This window comes from Neovison vison, chromosome 7 (assembly GCF_020171115.1).
Source record: "Neovison vison isolate M4711 chromosome 7, ASM_NN_V1, whole genome shotgun sequence".
NCBI classification, from domain to species: domain Eukaryota; kingdom Metazoa; phylum Chordata; class Mammalia; order Carnivora; family Mustelidae; genus Neogale; species Neogale vison.
Genome location: NC_058097.1, coordinates 56,677,359 through 56,694,789, shown reverse-complemented (window position 1 = coordinate 56,694,789; position 17,431 = coordinate 56,677,359). Strand labels below are relative to the sequence as shown.

At 46.7% G+C, this 17,431-nt stretch overlaps 1 protein-coding gene across 1 annotated transcript; it reads left to right on the top strand.

The window, feature by feature from the left end:
* The first annotated feature begins 849 nt into the window (after positions 1-849).
* LOC122912057 (cytochrome P450 2B11-like) lies at positions 850-12,024 on the top strand. Its single transcript, XM_044257355.1, has 9 exons — positions 850-1,065; positions 1,777-1,939; positions 2,024-2,173; positions 2,776-2,936; positions 3,297-3,473; positions 4,293-4,434; positions 5,375-5,562; positions 7,897-8,038; positions 10,867-12,024. The coding sequence occupies exons 1-9, from the start codon at positions 901-903 to the stop codon at positions 11,067-11,069; spliced, it is 1,491 nt and encodes a 496-aa protein (XP_044113290.1). The 5' UTR covers positions 850-900; the 3' UTR covers positions 11,070-12,024.
* The last annotated feature ends 5,407 nt before the right edge of the window (positions 12,025-17,431 follow it).

Below are 17,431 nucleotides of genomic sequence, written 5' to 3'. Positions count from 1 at the left end.
CCATCATATTTTGGAAGTTCATCCACACTGTAGACCATTGCTGTCCTCATTTCCAAAGACTGTCTCTACTGCTTCCTTTGGGGCAAGGGTCTCCTCGGCCCACAACTCCCTGAGCTGCGTGATTCTATGCTGGGGCCTTGGATTCCCCAATAGCGCCCTTCAATCCCCCTGACACTCAAATAAACATCCAAAGCCTGGTCAGATGGGGATCCATGCTATTCTATGTGAGATCCATCTATTGTCAGGTCACTAGGGATCTTTCTGGAAGGTGAGAACTTCTTCACTGCCAGGTCAGTTCCAAGAAGGCAAAATATTTGCTGAGGAATGAATGAATGAATGAATGGTTGAATCAGGCTACCCAAAGGCACCCTCAACATGGAGCTAGACTTCCCCCATCAGACCTTGTCTTTGTCTTCATATCTCATTTTCTTCTGGTGTCCAGAACAAGTTTCTGTTCCCAAAGAGCACAGGATGTACCCGTTCTGCCTTCTAGCTATTCTCAAGTCTCTCATGATGCAATGCCACCCTTTGAGAAAACTGGCCAAGAGCCATCTTTGTGGTGCAATCTTTCCTCACCAACCTCTATGTGTTCCACTGGCTGATGCCACTACCCTTCCTACAGGAAGGTATTCCAGGTTCAACGGCACTGTCTGCTAAAATACCTCCAGGCAGCCAGAGGCCAATAGAAGGCTGGTTTGGGGACCTGTGTGAGATGCTAAACATCCTGGCTTCTGCAGCACCTGCCAACTTTGGGCTCCCTGTTGCTGGAGAGTTCCCAAGAGCTGTCCCAAGGTAGATTTATGACACACCCGCCCCCACCAACCCAAAAAAGTGACAAACAACAGAGCAGCCTCCCTTTAAAGAGGGGCAGCAGGATGGAAAGCAGACACAGCCAGGACCATGGTGCTGTCAACTGTCCTGTTTCTCGGTGTCCTCATTGGCCTCTTGCTACTCTGGGGTCACCCAACCTCCCGGGGATGCCTCCCTCCAGGACCTTGGCCTCTGCCCTTCCTGGGGAACATTTTGCAAATAGACCACCAGGGCTTTCTCAAGACCTTCCAGTTGGTGAGTTGGAGAGGGGGAAGGAGGAGGATAAGTGGAAGATGGGTGGACAGGTAAGAGCTCGCAAGCAGCAAGGCAGTTTGGGTTCAAACTGTGGTTGGGACTTCTCAGGGCAGCTTGGGGATTATCTTCTTCCAGCCTTGATCTGCCATCTGGCCCAATATGTCCACGAGAGAAGCTTCTGGAATTCCTATAAGAAGGAATGCAGGGAAGGTAGACTGGAGGGAGAAATTATGATGGTAGAGGGGAAGCTTTGAGCTAGGTCCTACAGGGTTTGGGAGGGAGAGGTACTAGAGCTTACATATGAGGAGTCACTGTCATTTTTTTAAAAAAGATTTTATTTATTTATTTGAGGAAGAGAGCAGGGGCCAGGGGAGAGGCAGAGGGAGAAGGGAAAGCACCTGCTGAGCAGGGAGCCCACCCGATGCAGGGCTCTATCCCAAATGAGCCACCCAGGCACCATGAGTCTCTGTCATTTTTTAAATTTGAAGCTGGGAGAGTTCTTGGAAAAGCGAGAGATGAGAACATTTGGGGCAAGGGTGTATGAGGGAGGCTTGGAAGAAGCTGCAGAGTTCGGGTCTCCCTTCTTCCTTGATAGGGATTGGATGGGGACCGGTGGTGGTGGTTAGGCTAGATTGGAGGGTGTGACCCAGGTGTAAGGATGGATACTCTTCTCTTGAGTGAGAGAGTGAGAGCTGGACCCCGCCTCCACAGCTGCAGAAGAAATACGGGGAAGTCTTCACAGTCTACCTGGGACCCCGGCCTGTTGTCATCCTGTGTGGGTACAAGGCAGTGAAAGAGGCTCTGGTGGATCAAGCTGAGGCTTTCTCTGGCCGAGGACACATCGCCATCATTGATCCCTTCTTCAAGGGGAGAGGTGAGTGGGGTGTGGGGGTTGGGGAAAAGACTAGGGGACGCCTCATGTGTCCTCCCAAACTTCCCTCTGTGCCCTCCCAATCAGGTGTGGTCTTTGCCCATGGAAAGTCTTGGAAGGTCCTTCGGCAGTTCTCTCAGCTCACCATGAGAGAGTTCGGGATGGGGAAGCAGAGCATTGAGAAGCAAATCCAGGAGGAGGCTCAGCGTCTGGTAGAGGAGCTCCAGAAATCCCAGGGTGAGCCCAGGGGCAGGGGCAGGGGGTGGATGGGCAGGCAGGGGGTGGGTGAGATGGAGACAGAACGACCCAGAGACAGAGAGATGCAGGGACAAGTTCAAGGAAAGAGAGAAGGAGACAGACAGAAAGAGAAAGAGATGAAGAAAACAGGGACACAAAGAGGAAAAGGCAGAGAAAGCAGACAGAGAAGCAAGTCAGAGGGAAAACCCAGGACCCTGACAAAGATCGATCCAGAAGCAGAAACTGTAAAGGAAAGGACGTAGAAAGAAAAAGGTAATAGAGTCAGGGGGAGAGGGCCAAGAAGACGGACATGGAAAGAGAGAGGACAGAGAAGAAGGGGCTGAGTCTCAAACAAAGAGTCAGAGACAAAACCAGAGAAAGACGAAGGTGCACCAAGAGGGTCAGATCCAGACAGAGCCCAAGAAAACCATGAGACAAAAGCCTGGGATGTCCAGGAAAAAACCATAAGAGAACCAGCAAAGGCAGGCTGGCCAAGGGAAAGAGAAAGAGACCAACCAACCAAGCTGAGATGGTACCGGCCAGATCAGAGCCTCCCAGAAGCACCATGTAGGGCCCTACCATGACAGAACTCCTGTTCACAGGGGCCTATCTGGATCCCACCTTCTTCTTTCACTCCGCCATGGCTAACATCATCTGTACTATCATCTTTGGCCAGCGCTTCAATAACCAGGACCCTGGATTCCTACGGTTGCTACATTTAATGAATGATATCTCCGATCTTTCCAGCTCTTTCTATAGCCAGGTGAAGCCAAAGGTTCCGTGGGGGGGTGGGGGTGAGCAGGAATTGGGGTGGGTGGATCCTGGGCAAAAATCAGATGCACCAAAGGTGATGAGTCAGGCTGGAGGTAGGAAATAGACCTTAGGAAAGGGAGGCCTATGAGAGAGGAAATCCCAGTAGAGGTAAGCATGACTGGGCCAGGGTGTACTCGTTCACACACCACTGAGTGTGTACATATGTGCTTGTTTGCTCAACTGGGAGGCGCGCCATTCCCCAAGGCCAGGGGGTGAATTAAGCCCTTTAGTTATTGCTGTGCCATGCAGGGCAATCCTGTAGCACCAGCCCAGAGGGAACAAACTCTGGGACCTCCTTGCTTCCCTGCAGATGTTTGAAGTCTTCTCCGGCATCCTGAAATACTTTCCGGGCATCCACAGGGAGGTGTACAGCAAAGTCCAAGAAATTGAAGATTTTGTCATTAAGAACATCCAGAGGCACCAGGAAATGCTGGACCCCAGCGCCCCAAAGGACTTCATCGATTCCTTCCTGGTCTGCATGGATAAGGCAAGGGCCAAGCTGGATGAGGGGTGGGTGGGAAAGACAGTGATGGGCACACTACTGATATCGAGCTAACTCGATTTGTTAGGGTACGATGTATGTGATGTTTAAATGTTGAAATACTTCCCTGCAAATTGGTAAGAAAGCCACTAGCCCACCCTCCCCTCCCATCTCCCAGTCCTTCCTCAGCTTTCCCAGACTCTCCCGGAACAGTGGTCTGAGGTAGCAACTAAAAGACCTAGCGACCACCGGCCCCCACACAGGGGTTCTTGGGGACCCTTCTCCACCTCCTCGCGTTCTAAATAGACAGAGGCCTATTACTGTTCTGATTGGTCAGAGGCGAATTTCTGTTCTGATTGGTCATAGGCCCGTGTCTGTTCTGATTGGTCTGGCAAGTGCGTTGTTGGTTATTAAGTATTTTAGTATCACCCCTGGATAGACAACTGCAAAGAGAGAGAGACACCCAAAGAAAGGTAGCAAAAACCAAAAAATATTAATCCCTAACATGTATGGAGTACTTACAAACATAACATCAAAACAACCCCAGATGATGAACTAAGGCACAGAGAGGTTAAGCTCCTTACCCAAAGACTCCTAACTAGTGAATGGTAGGACTTTAGTTTGAACGTAGGCAGTTTGGGTCCAGAGCCCACCCTTTTGCTCCACTGTTGGCCTCGAATAGAGAAAAAAGGAAATACCAAAAAGAAAAAAGAAAGAAAGAAGAAACTGGCACAGAGTTACATGGAGGTGGGTTGGAAGAAAAGATCTAGAAGCTGAGAATCTTTGCAAGGGGAGATGTTAAGGATTGTCTGTTGCTATCCCCAGGAGAGCTCTGATCCTGAGAGCGAGTTTCACTTTAAGAACCTTGTCTACACAGTTGTCTCGCTGCTTCTCGCCGGCACAGAGAGCTCCAGCAACACTCTCTTGCATGGATTTGTACTCCTTCTTAAGAACCCTGATGTTGTAGGTGAGCTGGGCATTGGTGGTCAAAGGCCAGAAAGAGCCGAGGGTCTTGCAGCCATACTGGAGGGTGGTCATGTGATGGGTGAAGACAGACCACTTGGGTCAGCAAAGATCCACCCCTGGAGGGACTGGTAGCTTATTATAAAGTTTTGCTGAGAACAAAGCACTTTGGAGTTGACAGGGTAATTTACAGTTTACAAAATGTTTTCCATTCAATGAAGCTCCTGTGGCTTGAAAGGTACTTTTATAAAGTACCTAAGATGAATTGTAAAATGCTTCTTGGTTTAGGAGGGATGCTCCAATCACGGAGTATCATTCACAAAGCATTTCCCAGTCTACAAAACCACGTGGCTCTTGACAGAACGCTTTGAGGTTAACAAAGAACTTGACTCTTTGAAGTATATTGATTTGTAGCTAATTAGAAAGGCCCTCATTCAGTTCTCCTGCTGACAGTCTGCAGATCAGACTTGGAGAAACTCTTATCTAATCAAATTCCCTTATTTTATAGGTAATCAATTTGAGGGCCAGATTGGGGAAGTGGTTTATTCAAGATCACATAGCAAGTCACTGGGACAAAATGATATGACACCAGTCCCAGCCATACCCATTATTAGTTAAAAAGAAAAGAAAAGAAAAGGAAAAGGTAGCCTTAAGTGCTGAGTGAGTTTCCACCCACCCATCATTACTCAACTGATCTCCCCTCATAACTAGAGTGGAAACATCAGACAAGACTTCCCCACAATGAAGCCACTGACTTTCATTCATTGAAAAATCAATGAATGTTCCTTTCATTGAGAAGGAACAATAACCCAACATCTTAGCAAAGAGTTCACAAGACACCTCTTCTCCCCAGTCTGCAGATCATCTTCTGTATGACTTTGTTGAGCCCACTATTACTGACATTCATTGATGTTACCCCCTCCTTCCATCCTTACCATTTTAAGAGAAAGTCCAGGAGGAGATTGACAGAGTGATTGGCTCACACCATCTCCCAGCCCTTGAAGATCGGGCGAAAATGCCTTACACAAACGCCGTCATCCATGAAATTCAGAGATTCAGTGACATCCTCCCCCTTGGTGTTCCGCGCTGTGTCATCAAGGACACTCACTTCCGGGGATATCATCTCCCTAAGGTGAGACCACAGAATCTTGGTGTAGCCTTATGGTTCATGTCTCTGGTCAATGGATCACAATGAGAATTATTATTTCCAGATTTGTATGGGAAGGAGACAGATTTTGGAAATGTAGAAAAATCTTCTCCCTTCTGTCCTTTTTTTTAAACCTTTATTAGATGTTGGATACACTGGGGGGAACCATGTACTTACTGAAGTATGTATTACAATAGAGCTGTTTTTTTTTTTAAAGCATTTTGTCATCTCCCCTACTTTCCTCTTTCATGAGAAGACATTCAAAGCTTTATTTCTCTTTCTATAATTTCTTTAAGTTTTTATGAATGTGCACTCCATATATACACAGAATAGATAAGTTTATTTTTTAAGGGTTTATTTATTTATTTTAAAGAGAAAGAGAGAGAAAAAGCCCATGGAGGGAGGGTCAGAGAGAGAGAGACTTTTCTTTTTTAAAGATGTTATTTATTTATTTGAAAGAGAGAGAGAGAGATCACAAGTAGGCAGAGAGGCAGGCAGAGAGAGAGGGGGAAGCAGGCTCCCCGCTGAGAGGAGAACCCAATGTTGGGCTTGATCCCAGGACCCTGAGATCACGAGCTGAGCCAAAAGCAAAGGCTTAACCCACTGAGCCACCCAGGTGCCCCAAGAGAGAGAATCTTAAGCAGACTCTAGGCTGAACACAGAACCTGACACGGGGCTCAATCTCACTACCCTGAGATCACAATCTGAGGTGAAACCAAGAGTTAGATGATTAACTGTGCCACCCAGGTGCCCCGATTCAATTCATATTTATCTATCACTTTGAAACTTGTGTTTCCTTCCTTCCCCTCATGTCTTCATGTGCAAATCATTGCAATGTGCAACTTATCTTTTATTGTATGTTTTTGTGTGTCTTTCTTTTCATAATATAACAATAGTATGCTGTTAGTATATTTTCAAGTCAATACCTATGGTTCTAACTCATTTTTTCTGTGGTTGCACAGATTCCCAAGCACAGATATACCTAAGGGTAATATCTAATCGCCTAGTGGGCATTAACCCATGAGAATTTAGGCATACTTCCTTTTAGTGCATGTTGCTTTATTGCAATTTGCAAATATTGCTTTTTTAGAGATTGAAAGTTGTGACAGCTCTCCATTGAGCATGTCTTTTGGTGCCATTTTTCCACCAGCCTTTGCTCACCTCATGTCTGTGTCATATTTTGGTAATTTTCAAAATATTTCAGATTTTTAAATTATTATTATGTTTTTTATGATGATCTGTTATTGGTGGTTTTCTGAGATGGAATCTACTCTTGGGGAACATGTTGTTAAGATTATTGAAATGACAACAAAGGATTTAAAACATCACATATTCTCATACTCATGTGCTTATATGATAAAGTAGTGGTAGGATTTGAGAGGACTGATTCCAATTTTGAAAGAAGTTCTACTGTGGGTAAAATGCTATCCAACAGCATCACATGCTACAAAATTCTTTGTAAAAGGAAGAGTCAATCAATGAGGCAGACTTCATTTTTGTCTTATTTTGAGAAATTGCCCACAACCAGAGGCATGTATCTGGCTTAGTCAGTAGAGCATATGACTCTTGATCTCAGGGTCATGAGTTCAAGCCCCACACTGGGCATACAGCTTACTTTAATAAAAAGAAAATAGAAGAAAGGGAGGAAGGAAGGAAGGTAGGAAGGAAGGAAGGAAGGAAAAAAAGGGAGAAAGAAAGGGAGAAAGGAAGGAAGGAAGAAACAAAGGAAGAAAGAAAGAAATTACCACAGTCATTCCAACCATCAGCAACCACCTCCCTGATCTTTTGGCAGCCATCAACACTGGGCAAGACCCTTCTCAGAGAGATTATGACTTGCTGAAAGCTCAAATGATGGTTAACATTTTTTAGCAATAACGTATTGTGAAATTAATTGTAATTATTAAAATTTTTCCCAGACATAATGCTATTGCACACCTAATAGAGTATAGCATAGTGTAAACATAACTTCTATATGCACTGGTTAATCAAAAAATTCATTTGATCCACTTTTTGCATCACCCATGTTAATGCTGTGGTCTGGAACAGCAGAGCCAAATGTGAAACTTTCAGTCGATGGATTATGGAGAAGTCCGAAGGGTCTTGGGGGAAGAGGGGATGGGGTAGTTGGTGGGGATACCTAGAAGGCTTGGGACACAACTATTAACCAAATGGGGCAAAGTTACTCAAAATATCAGCCACCAACTGTACAACCATACAAAGGATGAAGCTATTGTTAATCCATTGTGGATGTACCATCATTGATTCAGCCGCTCCTTGTTCATGCCCATTTGGGTCCTCTTGGCTTTGACACCCTCTTAGGGCACCACTGTGTATCCCTTCTTGAGCTCTGTCCTCCATGACCCATGCCACTTTGAGAAGCCAGAAACGTTCCACCCTGGCCACTTCCTGGATGCGGAGGGCAACTTCAGGATGCAGGAGACCTTTATCCCATTCTCCCTAGGTAAGCTGAGACCTTACCCACATTTTGAGAACTCCTGCTCACCACCTGCCCTTTGGGTGACTTTCTCCCTTTGTCTAACCCCAAACACACAGTGAAGATTTTTGAAAAAGATGAGGATTCAGAAGAAAAGAAAAAGCAAGAAATCTAGAGACATAGAAGGTGTGGGAGAAGGAAAAGAGGGGGTATAATAGGGAAGACAGAGACTAAGTCAATGATGGAGATGAAGTAAAAGATAAAGACACACACATGCTCTCACATTCTCACACAAAGAACAGACAAATGAGGGATCCATTATTGAGCGTTCTGCCATGTGCCAAGAATTCAGAAAGGCATTTGAGCTTTTCTTTCAAAATAAAAAGAACTTTATTATTTTTTAAAAGGTTTTATTTATTTATTTGACAGACAGAGATCACAAGTAGGCAGAGAGAGAGGAAGGGAAGCAGGATCCCTGAAGCAGGCTCCCTGCTGAGCAGAGAGCCTGATGCAGGGCTCCATCACAGGACCATGGAATCATGACCTGAGCCGAAGGCAGAGGCTTAAACCACTGAGCCACCCAGGCGCCCCAAGAACTTTATTTTTTATTTCTAATTTTTATTAAACAAGGAGGCAATAAAATTAAAGTAGAAATCATCTGTAATTCACTGTCAAAATCAGACTTTAACAAAAAAGTGAATAGGCTTTATTAACAGATTCATGAATTGGGAAGCATCCCATCTAGCAAGTAGAGAGGAGCTCCAAAGCCCAGACTTGTTAATATCACAGAGGATATCCTTCTATATTTTCTGTTAAACATATGCACACACACAAAGGTAGGTGATGGGTAGACAGATAGATAATAGGTAGGTAGATAAAAGGAAGGTAAGATGAAAAAGAGAGCACGGGGATGCCTGGGTGGCTCAGTCGGTTAAGCCGCTGCCTTTGGCTCAGGTCATGATTCCAGGGTCCTGGGATCGAGTCCTGCATCCAGCTCCTTGCTTGGCAGGGAGCCTGCTTCTCTCTCCACCTCTGTCTGCTGTGCATTCTCTCTCTGATAAATAAATTAAATCTTAAAAAAAAAAAAAAAGAAAATAAAAGAAAAAGAGAACAGTAGGGATGGGAAAGAGGAAAAGGAATTGATTTATTTCTTATTTGCCAGTTGTTGAAATCCAAGCCCCAGACTAGAAAGAGGCCCAGGGGGGACCTAGGGCAAAAAATATAAGGAATATTCACTCACTGTGGTAGTTGTACAAGTGCCTTCGTTCACCTATCAATTAATTCAATTTTTAGCCACTGGCTTGAAATTTATCATAGGCTGACATTTTAAATCTCCTTAGGTCTATTCCTGGCTTACTTATACTGACCTATATCCACACTGGTTCACAGATGTGTCTTTTCTAGCTATACCATACTATTTGAATTATTATACCTGTGTAATAAGTTCCATTATTTTACAGGGTCTAACTCCCTCCATTACCCTTCTTTCCCACATAGTTACATGGTCATTGTAACACATTTTGGTTTTCTTCCAAGTACTCTTTAGAACTTTTTTTCAAATTCTCAAAAATCCCACTGGAATTTTATCGGGATTAACTTAAATTTGCAGATTCATCTGGACAGCTTTGACAACTTGAGAAATTTGAGATATGCCAGACAAAACTAGAGTGTGTGTCCACTGAACCAACTCTTGTATGATGTGGTGGCATCTCGGGCTTTTTGTTTTCTTAATCAAGTTTTGCATATTTCTTGCTAAATTTATTTCTAAGACACTCAAGAGGAGATAGTGGCTCTTGTTCACAGAGCCTCTTTGTCTCCCTCAGCTCAGTCTTCCATAACAAAACGACATAGACTAGCTGTATTCTAGAAAATTTGCTGCATATGGGATCCCACCCAGGCTCCAACTGGATGGGACACTTCTGTGGTGGTTGACCCCAGCTTGCAGGGAGAAAGGAGAGGCAGGGGTGATTTTCTGAATGTTTATCAAGTATGATGGGGCCCACCAACCAATTGAGACTGTCACTGGTTGGGGTATGCGGACTGGGTCTGGGAGGCTCATGCCATTAGTGCTGATTGCGGGTAGGTCCAGGGGCTTGGAGGAGACCAAGGTGACCAGAAGAGTGGGACACTTAGAAGGTCAGAGCAGCGGCTGCACATTGAGGGTTCAGAGTAGTTCTATATATTATTTTTTTAAAAGATTTTATTTATTTATTTGACAGAGAGATCAGGAGTAGGCAGAAAGGCAGGCATAGAGAGAGAGGGGGAAGCAGGCTCCCTGCTGAGCAGAGAGCCCGATGAGGGGATTGATCCCAGGACCCTGAGATCCTGGGTGGCTCAGTGGGTGAGTCTTTAACCCACTGAGCCACCCAGGCATCCCCCAGAGTAGTTCTACATTTTAATAGCCTGTTAAATAGTGGGGCCCGCCTCCTAGGTATGGTCCAGACCCAAGACCTCAGAGGCTTCAGGTCCCCTCTACTTCTCTCTCATGATTCCTCATATCCAGGGCATGCTTGCAAGATTTTTTCCACTATTTCCACATTTTCTCAAAACATCAGCTGAGCTGAGAATATACTTAACTAGAGATATCACAGAGAAAGAACTCTTAACAGGCAAAGACTGGGGACCAAGAGAGACAGAGGAGGACACCATAGAGGACAGGCTGAGACGACGTGGGACCAGATAGAAACAGGCATGCACGCATACATTGGTGTTGCCTGTGTTGAGGACAAGAACAGAAGTACCTCATATGTAAATTTGTGTAAATGAGCACGCAAATGTCCCAGGAGAGTGGGGGTGGGGCAGCTGAGTGCTCCTGAGGGCTCCCCCAATGACACATGTCCCCCTCACACCCTCAGGAAGACGCTTCTGCCTGGGTGAGAGCCTGGCCCGCTCGGAGCTCTTCCTGTTCTTGACCTCTGTGCTACAAAACTTCACCTTGAGATCTCCCAAGGCCCTGGAAGATATTGATATCACTCCCAGGAGGAATGGGCTGGGAAAAATGCCCCCTGAGTTCCAGCTCTGCTTCCTGCCCCGCCAGGGAGTGGCACCAAGGTTGTAGATCCCCTTGGAGCTCTTCCATTTAGCCCCCACCTCTGCCCACAGGCAGTCTGTGGAGGCCTCCTGACTCCTCCCTGCTCACTCTCCCCTGGGGAAAATCCCTTTTGTAATCTCCTCTGTCAGCATACCGTCTTCACTCTTCATCCCTAGATGGCCTGCCCTGTTGATGGAGGGTAAAACCTTGGCCTTCAGGGCCATGAAATTCCTTCAGTAACTTGGTGTTATCACCATCCATTGTGCAGTTGGGGAAACGGAGGCCCACACCTATACCCAACCACCCCCAACCCTCCTGTTCTTTCTTGGAGTTGAAAAAGCCACTGTGGCCCTCAGCCTCTGGGCTGTGTACTTTAAAACACCTCCCCTATTTCTCTGCTCTTATCCACGAAAACCAACGAGATCAAAATAAAGTTCTACTCTTTCTGGACCCAACGGCTATCTTGCTACCATGCCTTTTTTTTTTTTCCTTTTCTTTTCTTCCTTTTTTTTTGGGGGGGGGCTAAAATTCACATAACAAAATTAAACACTCACCATCTTAAAGTATACAATTCAACGGCATTTTGTACAATCACAGTATCATGTAATCATTGTCTCTGTCCAGCATCCAATCATGTTCATCGCCCCAAAAGGAAACACTGTTCTTTTGAGGGCTGAATAATATTCTGCTGGATGGAAATACCACGTTTGGTTTATCCCCCCATCAGGTGATTGGCACGTGGCTTGTTGACACCTTTTGGCTCTTGTGAACAGTGCCGCTGTGGACATCTGTGTGCAGGGTGGCCTTACGTTTGTTTTACTCTCCACTGGGAATGGAAGGCAGGTGTTCTTCAGTTTCTGCCTTCGGACCTGAGGCTCTGGAAGGATGGGGCCCGAACTCCCCTCCCAGATGCTCCTCCGAAGTGGTATTGAAGATTCCATGAGACAGTATGGCCAGAGTGGCTAGAACATGGCTTGGCACCAAGCAAATAGCCCTGAAGTGCCTGACAAGTAAATAAATCCTCCAGGAGGTGACGTCTTTGGCCTGAAGGCAGAGCCTGACATACCAGAGTCCAGTGACTCTCCAGGCTGAGCTCTTGACACTGGGGTGCTGTGGAGAGGGGGTGCCTGTCCATTCAGCCCTGTGCCTCGGTTTCCCTCCTGTCCCATGCTGAGGGGCCATTCAAGGCATGTCTGGAGTAAGGCTGTTGCATGGAGAAGCATGGGAGGGGTAGCTAGTTCCTATACCCACGAGGATGGATGTGGGGATAGGGGGTCCCAGTCAGCCAGAGTAACGCCCCTTCCCTGTCCCATCCTCTCTGCCTCAACCCCAGACACGTGCTTGGTCCCAGTGCTCAGGAGAAGGGAGGCAGTGTTCTGGGATGGGTGGGGGCTTACTGCATCTCTGATTATGGTCTTTGGACAGTCTGGGCTATACCTTCACAGCTGAGGGATGGGTCATGGTTGAGGTCACGTATGGAGCTAACCAGTGTTTCTTCCCTTCCCTATTGGGGCCATGAACTGTAAGACTCAGGCTCAGCTGGGGCAGGTGGCCAGAAGGAAAGCTGTGGAAGCTGTCCTCTAACTTTAGAAGGAAAACAGGGCACTGGTCTTTTCTTCCAAGGGCTCTGGCTGGTGGCTGATTTGTGTGGGGTGGAGGTTGTTCAAGAGCCATTGATGGGCCAGCCCAGGCATCCTCCAGTAGGGGTGAGATTGGGTTGCTGGCACTAAACTCATGGGGAATCAGTGGGAATGGAAGATGGAACAGAGAGAGCCAGGTAGAAACTACTGCCTTTTAGGACCTTGCCTTGGAAGTCTGGTATGCATTCCACTGGCCAGGGCAGCTTCAAATTCCACCCAGATTCCAGAGGAGGAGAAAGAAGTGACATTGAATAACCAACAATTCACATACTTAACAAAGCAGGAGACCATCAACAAACATGCACCTATTTACAAATTACTACTTAGGGTACCCAGGACCTTACACTGTGTCAGAGACTTTGCCTCTTGTCAGTAATTTATTTTAAATTATGTATCAGTCTATTTATCTTTCCAAAATGTAAAGTGTTTTGCAGTTGAAGAGCACTTTATAGTTACAGAGGTATTTGATGTGGACAGATTATTTTGCATTTAAAAATATTGTTTGCCTTTAGCAAAACTCTTTGAGGCAGAGTGTTCTGTAGTATACAGAACTTCTTGTTGTTTACAGAACATTCTGTAGTTTTTAAGTAGTTTGACATTTACAAAGCACTTTACCACTTAAAAGATTCCAAATGGCACATCAGATAGAGTATTTGTAAACACTGCACGTGGTCTATACAGCATTTTGTAACATAAAAATTTTTCTGTTTACAAAAGATCTTAGCAGAGTGGCAAGGTGCATTGTAATAAAGTGATTTTTTCCCATTTGACAAAGTGCATATTTATTAATTCCTTTGTAGCATTCACAGAGAAGTTGTCATTCACAAAGGGCTTTATTTCTACCTACAGTACAAGTCAAAATAGAACAGCACTTGATCAAGGTTTAAAAATAAAGCCCTTGGGCAGTTTACAAATCCTCCAGGTTTCATCTGATGTTAAGATGCTAAGATGGTGATTAGGCAGCAAATCAGGGAGATTTCTCTGCCCAATGGGAACTGACATCAAGTCGGGGAGAAAATAAAAAAATAAAATCATAGCAGACAGTGATGAGCGCTATGAAGAGAGCTCAGAACTGGTGAAGATAGGAAATGAATAGGAAGAGGTGGGGAGCAAATTCAGAGCAACAGTGTTCAGTCACAGAATACTGCAAAAGACCTCCCAAACCAACCAGCTATTTATAAGGTGCTTTCCTGCTTACAAAGCACTTTTGAAGTCACCATCACACTTGATTCTTAAGATAGCTTTGGGAGATGAGTAAATATTTTGAGTAAATATCATAAACTATTTTTTACTTATTATTTTTTTAGAGAGGGTGGGGGGAGGGCCAGAGAGAGAATCTTAAACAGGTTCCATGCTGGGCTTGGGGCTCAATCCCACGACCCTGAGATCATAACCTGAGCCAAAATCAAGAGTTGGACGCTTAACCAACTGAGCCACCCAGGTGTCCCATAAGTTGCATTTCTTTTTTTTTTTTTAAGATTTTATTTATTTAGGGCAAGATTTTACTTCTTTAGGACCCCCCTTGGGTCCCCTTCTTCCTTGGGATCTTTGTATGATCACTGTTGTCACTCAAAAAACCTTGCTTTGTTGCTGCCCACTAAAAAATATATAGATATAGATATAGATACAGATATATTTACTTACTTATTTGAGAGGGAGAGAGAGCGAGCACAAGCAGGAGGAGTGGCAGGCAGAGGGAGAAGCAGACTCCCCGCTGAGCAAGGAGCCCTATGTGGGCTCGATCCCAGAACCCTGGGATCATGACCTGAGCCAAAGGCAGATGCGTAACCAACTAAGCCACCCAGGCATCCCTGGAAATTGGGTTTAGGTAAGGTCATGTGGGTGGAGCCCCCAGGGTGAGATTAGAGCATTTTTAACAAGGGGAAGTAGAATGCCTTGGTGGCTCAGCCAGTTAAGTGTCCAACTCTTGGTTTTGGCTTCAGGTCATGATCTCAGGGTTGTGAGACTGAGCCCCATGTTCGGCTCTGAGCTCAATGCAGAGTCTACTTAAAGATTCTCCCTCTCCCTCTGCCTCTCCTCCCCGTGTGTGCCCTCTCTCTCTCTAAAATATATAAATGAAACCTTTTAAAGAAAGAAGAAGAAGACAAGGAAGAGATAGCAGGCACCATGTACCCTCTCCCCACCATCTGACAATAGTGGGAGAAGGCAGTGTCTGTAAGCCAGAAGCTGCTCACTGAGAAAAGGATCTGTCAGCACGGATCTTGATCTGGGACTTCCTATCCTCCTGAACTGTGATAAAGAAATGTGTTTAATCCACACGGTCTGTGGTTTTTTTGTTATGGCAGGCGGAGCTGACTACAACATGTACCAGGCTCATACCTACTCTGATAAAATAGGCTATACCCTTGAGGATTGACTGCACCCAACGGCTCACTTGTTTGCATGGCCATGGTCAAGGTTCCACCTGTATCCTAGCTACCCAGTTTACCTAGTCTCCACTGTTTCATATTTACTATGGCTTTACCGTTTACATGGCTCAAGTTATGAGAACAGAACAACACAGAAGGCACCCCCCTTGGCAAGCTCACCTAAGTTCACCTGAATGCACTTTGACCATCACAGTCCAGGCCAAGGAAACTGGAGGCATGTGAAGTCTTGGAAGCTCCTGAAACGGTACCAGCTCTCAGACTTTCTGTCCAGATTCCTTGCATGGTTCCTTCCGTGGAGGAGAGGACAGGGCACATAACACCTGAAAGACACAGGACGGATAGCCAGTAGGTGGGAGGCAGGTCCTGGGTGCTCGCCCAATGGAACACACGGTTAACTTCTATCCACTTGGATGACTGTCTTCATGCAGCTCAGGGCTATCGCAAGTTGTATTCTTCAGGAAGCAGATTCTTGAAAAGCCCCCACCCACCAGACCCAGACTTCCCTCCCCAGCCTCCCTCCACCCTCCCCGCTGCCCGGACCCTGCGGTTGCAGCCCTTATCCTGCAGGGGGCGCATGAGCCGCGTTACCGGCCCCACGGCGCGCGGGCGCGCGGGCACGCGCGGCGGTCCTCCCGCCGAATCTGCCTTCTCTGCAGCCCACCCCGCGGCTCCTGAATGACTGAATAAATACAATGACTTCTCGGAGGGGTCAGATCTGTGGATGGGTGGGGAAGACTGGCTGCAGTTTTGTTTCTAAAGGAAACAGTGTCAACAGCAGGAGCCAGAACTGAGATTATGAAATCAGAGGTCCTGCCTTGTCGGGAATGGGCGTGGGCGTGGACGGCAGGGTGCGGGAGAGATGGGGGGCAGATGAGAGGTAAGAGGGTGCGAGAGAGCAGGGAGGATGAGCAAAGGGAGGAGGGGGCGGAGGAAAAGAGAGGGTCAGCTGCCTTCACCCCTGCCCACCTCTCCAGCCCCTGCTCAGGCCTCCTCACCTCTCCCCTGGAATGTTCCAGTAGCCTGTTGTCTGCATTTAAGTTGTCTGTCCCTTAGTATTTATTGTGGAGCAGCGGGAAAACAGCAAAAACTAAGACGGCCGGGGACTCGTGCGGTCACAGAGCACACAGTCGGGTTGGAGAGAGAAACCCGTAGTCAGGAGCAGCAGTCCAGTGGGGTCAAGGCTGGGCTGGGAGGCAAGGCGGAGGGCTGGGGCCCGGATAGCGAGATGCCAGGGCGTTTGGACAGCCAGCCTTTCTCTGTTCCTTCATCCCTCCTGTCTCCTGTCACTGTCCATCCCTTCCCACCCCCACCCCCCCAACCCCGGTTTCCTCAGAGGTAACTCCTGAGCTGAGCAGTAGTCTCATTCCCATCCTCCCCAAGCTGAGGGCTAGGATGAGAGTCCATGAGCTGTGTCAGCAGGGGCGAGACCTGGACAGAGGGCCACCTGCCTGGGGAACACCTGTCTCCCTCATCAGACTCTTGATGTCCGCTCAGGTCATGATCTCAGGGTCATGAGATCAAACCCTGTGTTGGGCTCTGTGCTCAGCAGGGTGTCTGCTTGAAAGTCTCTCTCTCTCTCCTCCCTTCTTCCTTCCCTCCCCTGCTTACATGCATGCATGCTCTGGCTCTCTCTTAAAAATATATATTTTTTTAAAGGGGGAACACGAAAATCAAAATCTCTCCCCTCGTGAAGGCTGTGGATGCTGACAAAAAGCAAGCAGCCCACTAAATAAATACAATGACTTCAGCTGGTGATAAACACCATGAAGAAAATTATACTAGGAACTATGGAAAATTAAACTAGGAACTATGCTGGATACTGCCTGATGGGGGCTGCTGGAGATTGGGTGGTCAGGGAGGGCTTCTTGGAGGAGGTGACTTCTGAGAGTCAGACGTGGGAAGATGTGGGGAGAAGCAGTCCTGGCAGAGGGCACAGCAAGGGCAAAAGGCTTGAGGCAAGAGCTCATGATCAATCCCTCTTCCCATCCATATAGCATCTCCAGGGACAGAGAATCTCATTGTTTTGTTGTGATTGTTTGCTTCGTCTATGTGGAGTTCCATCCTTTAGAACAGTGCCCGACATGTAGTAGGGTTCATAATAACCATGTTGGGAATAAATTAGAGCTATGCCTCCCCACTATACCTATCCAAAGACATGAACTCAGCTTCTCCCGGGGTGCATGATGGAGCCCCATGATGCAAGATCATTTGGGGATTTTCAGAAGCTCCTGCTGTCAATCTTTGGGCTCCAGGCTAAGAACTCTAACTTTCAAATTGGGTGAACACGTCTTTAGGGTTCCCAGCTCTCTCTTGGGAGTGGAGAACTTAAAATGGCAGATTGGAGGGGCGCCTGGGTGGC

Coding starts and splice junctions, on each gene's coding strand:
- LOC122912057 (XM_044257355.1), top strand. CDS start 901: ATGGTGCTGTCAACTGTCCTGTTTCTCGGTGTCCTCATTGGCCTCTTG. Junction 2,174..2,775: donor GGAGCTCCAGAAATCCCAGG/GTGAGCCCAGGG, acceptor TCCTGTTCACAG/GGGCCTATCTGGATCCCACC. Junction 3,474..4,292: donor TCCTGGTCTGCATGGATAAG/GCAAGGGCCAAG, acceptor TGCTATCCCCAG/GAGAGCTCTGATCCTGAGAG.